The sequence below is a fragment of the Zerene cesonia genome, chromosome 11, assembly GCF_012273895.1.
Source record: "Zerene cesonia ecotype Mississippi chromosome 11, Zerene_cesonia_1.1, whole genome shotgun sequence".
In the NCBI taxonomy this organism is placed as follows: Eukaryota; Metazoa; Arthropoda; class Insecta; order Lepidoptera; family Pieridae; genus Zerene; species Zerene cesonia.
In genome coordinates this window covers 6,952,028-6,955,975 of record NC_052112.1, presented here as the reverse complement: position 1 = coordinate 6,955,975, position 3,948 = coordinate 6,952,028, and the positions used below count along the sequence as shown (strand labels likewise).

General features: G+C 30.6%; 1 protein-coding gene across 6 annotated transcripts in view; it reads left to right on the top strand.

Moving 5' to 3' along the window:
• The window catches only part of LOC119830510 (serine/threonine-protein kinase mig-15), a 15,863-nt gene continuing 11,915 nt past the window's right edge, over nucleotides 1–3,948 (top strand). For all 6 annotated transcript variants that reach the window (XM_038353556.1, XM_038353554.1, XM_038353557.1 and 3 more), the window contains exons 1-5: nucleotides 1–290; nucleotides 466–531; nucleotides 1,083–1,290; nucleotides 1,612–1,788; nucleotides 2,109–2,340. In XM_038353556.1, coding sequence (XP_038209484.1) covers nucleotides 225–290; nucleotides 466–531; nucleotides 1,083–1,290; nucleotides 1,612–1,788; nucleotides 2,109–2,340 — 749 coding nt within the window. In that variant the 5' untranslated portion in view covers nucleotides 1–224. The remainder of the gene's footprint in view (nucleotides 291–465; nucleotides 532–1,082; nucleotides 1,291–1,611; nucleotides 1,789–2,108; nucleotides 2,341–3,948) is intronic.

The window sequence follows — 3,948 nt, the reverse complement described above, 5'->3', positions numbered from 1 at the left end:
ACAATCTGGCATCCCCGCCGGGTGTGTGTGCGGCATATAAATTGTGTATCTGTAAATCACTGTAAATTTAATTGTAAACAATGTGTTTTATAAATTATTCAGACGTACAATAATAATTTGGTCCAAATCTCTGCATCAATGTTATAATCTAAGAGCTTTTGTAAGTTTCATATATTGATGTGAGGATCTCGTGCTTTGTCTTCGTGTGTGACAATATACTCAAAATGGCGCATCAACTGGCACCGTCTGTAAATTGTTCATTAGACGACATTGACCTCAGTGCGTTAAAGGTAAACTTAAAAGCATATATTTTATTAGCAATATTGCATACGTACATCCTATAGGCCTCTTTGTCTTAACTCGCCTAGAGTACAATGATCTCACGGGGTGTGAATCATAGGGAAGGTGTATTGGGGAATATAATTAGCTTTTATCTATACATTTCTTACATATACTTATTTTCAGGATCCTGCTGGTATATTTGAACTGATAGAAGTTGTCGGAAATGGCACATATGGTCAGGTGTACAAGGTAAGTGCTGCTGTCATAATATAATCGTGATTATGTTCAAGTTTTTTTTTTGCAAATTATTAAAAATATTCTTATTGGTTTAAATTTCTTTTAAGAAATATCTTACTGATCAACACAGGTTCCTGTAGTCATAAAATCTAATTTAGTTATGTACAATTATTACAACTTGACCATTTGAGGACAGTTATTAATGTCAATGAACATAATTAATTTTCATCTGTCTCCAATAAAGTAGTGGCCTACCATTGTGGGATTTATCTCAGACATTTGCATTCATTTTCTTATTTTTACAATCAATGAATTGTTTATAACTTTGTTATTGTTGTTACATTGCTTTTGAAAAAGACAATAAATCCACCTAAATTTCATTTTCAATAATTTCAAACATGTAGTTGTGGCAAAGTATTATATAAAATAACAATGAACCAACTTTCTCACCTACACACCATTCAAGCTGCATTCTTGCATAATTATACAAAATGAGAGCAATTTTATTATAATGATGTTCAGAAAGTATGATGTGATGTATATTGTTGTACGTAATGTTCTAGGGACGTCACACAAAAACAGGTCAACTTGCTGCCATCAAGGTGATGGATGTGACTCAAGATGAAGAAGAAGAAATAAAGCTTGAGATTAATGTACTCAAAAAATATTCAAACCATCGCAACATTGCTACATATTATGGTGCTTTTATAAAAAAGAGTCTGCCTGGTAAAGATGACCAGCTATGGTTGGTTATGGAATATTGTGGTGCTGGTATGCTAAATATTATTTCATTTGATTCTACTGTAATTTTTTAATGAGATTAAAGAAGTTCACTTAGGGAAAGCATGAGGTCAATGCCCTTTGATACTGATTTACATTATATTATGCCCTTTCATTATTCTGTTGTGTATATTAGATAACAGTATATTTAAGTCATGTTATTATACAAATATTCATTTTAACTTATAATTTGATAAAAATAAATTCATACTGTAAAGAGAAATAAAATCATGTTTTATGCTCCATTTAGGAATAAAAAATAATAAACTTATTTGTTTTCAACATACATTTTGAGAAGTTATATAATTGTAGGATCTGTGACTGATTTGGTAAAATCAACTAAAGGACAATCCCTCAAGGAGGAATGGATATCTTATATCTGTAGAGAAATCCTTAGAGGTCTCAGCTATTTGCATTCAAACAAAGTTATTCATCGTGATATTAAGGGCCAAAATGTTTTATTGACGGACAATGCGGAAGTGAAACTAGGTATGTTGATTTGTTTATTGACTTAGAAGTAAGAATGTATTGAATTATTTCAATAGGTACATCTTGTTAAAAAAATTCATCCTCGACCCCTGACTATTATGTGTAAAACAATAAAATGATATTTATATTCCCAAAAATCTCATATTAGGAATTCATTCTCATCAACAAATTTTTCATTTGTTGCCATATTTTGAAGATAAATTACCTTGTGTATGTACCTTTATGCTTTTTGTAGACTGCTCCTGAGCAAAGCTGAGCATTACTTATTATTATGCTATTTATTTGCCTATCCTTTTAAAAATTAAACACTATTTCTCTAGTTGACTTTGGAGTGTCAGCACAGTTGGATAGAACTATTGGGAGGAGGAACACTTTTATTGGAACTCCATACTGGATGGCACCTGAGGTGATTGCATGCGATGAGAACCCAGAAGCAACTTACGATAATCGATCTGACCTCTGGTCCCTTGGTATCACTGCCCTTGAAATGGCAGAGAGTCAACCACCTCTCTGTGATTTACATCCTATGAGAGCTCTATTCCTTATTCCAAGGTAAGAGACTTATACTATATTGTAGATTAGTATTGGTCAATAGGTTATAATAAAACAAAATTTGTTTTTATGATTCAACGAGGATTTCAATATCAAGCCATTTTCTCAAAATTATCTTCTCACTATATGAAATAAAAAAACGATAATTTGTTTAACTTACAAAAAACAAAATTTGTAATTTCATAAAAGGCTACTGTTTACCATTAAATTATATGTTTTGTTTACAATTGTTAAAGAGATGACATAAATACTGCTGCATACTGATAAGAAAAAAATAAAGGATTGTACTCTGTATCCCCGTGCATTGCAATGTATTTTTTAGCTTATTAATAATCTCTTATCTTAAATGTTCTATATTGTACAATGTTCTATTTTTGCATTGGAGAATAATTGTAAGTCAATCTTAAATCAGGTATGATGTGTATATTTGTTCTGTATTAATTATAAAAGTCACATATAATATAAACATATTATATAATGTAGATCAGGTTTGATTAGGTAGGTCACAAAAAATTCATTTCGGTCACAATGTAACAGTGACAATGGGATATCAAAAAAATTAAATAATAACGCACATTTATTTCCATCCTAAATGAAATTTTACATACTACATAGATATGCTGTATTAATCATAAAATGTTGTATGTGGAAAATTCAAATTCATCGTTTGAAAGGAAAGTAATATATAAAAATGACTATGCCTTTGTGAGGAGTACAAACCATTTAAAAGCCAAAACAAATCGAACTGAATCATTTTCTACAGAAAGTGCATAGAAAATTATTTTAATATTATTTCTGCCATATAATTTTGGTTGCCATTTTCGGGTGCATGATGGATATGTACAATGCATTGATTTGCAACAAGTAGAGTGTGATAATAATATACAACATCCAAAAACTAAATCTGTATGTATTTGTATGTGTAGTTGTGCACCAGACCAATTTTCATTTGACATTTATAGTTTTGCTATTACTATTGTTATTGATTTATATCAATTTACCAGCTGATCGACATGTCCTGCCTTCGTGTGATCTGTCAAACGTGTTACATTAATTGCCTTTCTTTTTTAATTTGTGTCGTGGTTTTCTTCCTTCTCTGACAATAGCATATACATCAAAAAAATCGAAATCGGTCCAGCAGTACACGCGTGTGCTGCGTTATTGTGACCAAGGAAATAAGGATAAATTTATATTAAGAGATAAACTAATATATTTGCACCTAATAGGAATTTGGTATTTGTTACATAGAATATTAATTTTCTTCGATTTGACTAATTAAAAAGGCTCGTCAAATGGTGTATGTATATGTATGTAAACATACAAATCTTATACCTTTAAACGAGCAATTCTTGTGTATATATATATATATATATATATATATATATATATATATAATTGGAATCTCAGAATCGGCTCCAACGATTTTCATGAAATTTAGTATATAGGGGGTTTCGGGGGCGATAAATCGATCTAGCTAGGAATTTTTTTTAGAAAATGTCATATTCGTGTTTTATTCGTGTTTTTTTCGCTCGCGGGTCACAGCTAGTGATATATAATATGAGCATAAATGTATGACTTTGTATGCATTTTACAGGAATTCTCCTCCTC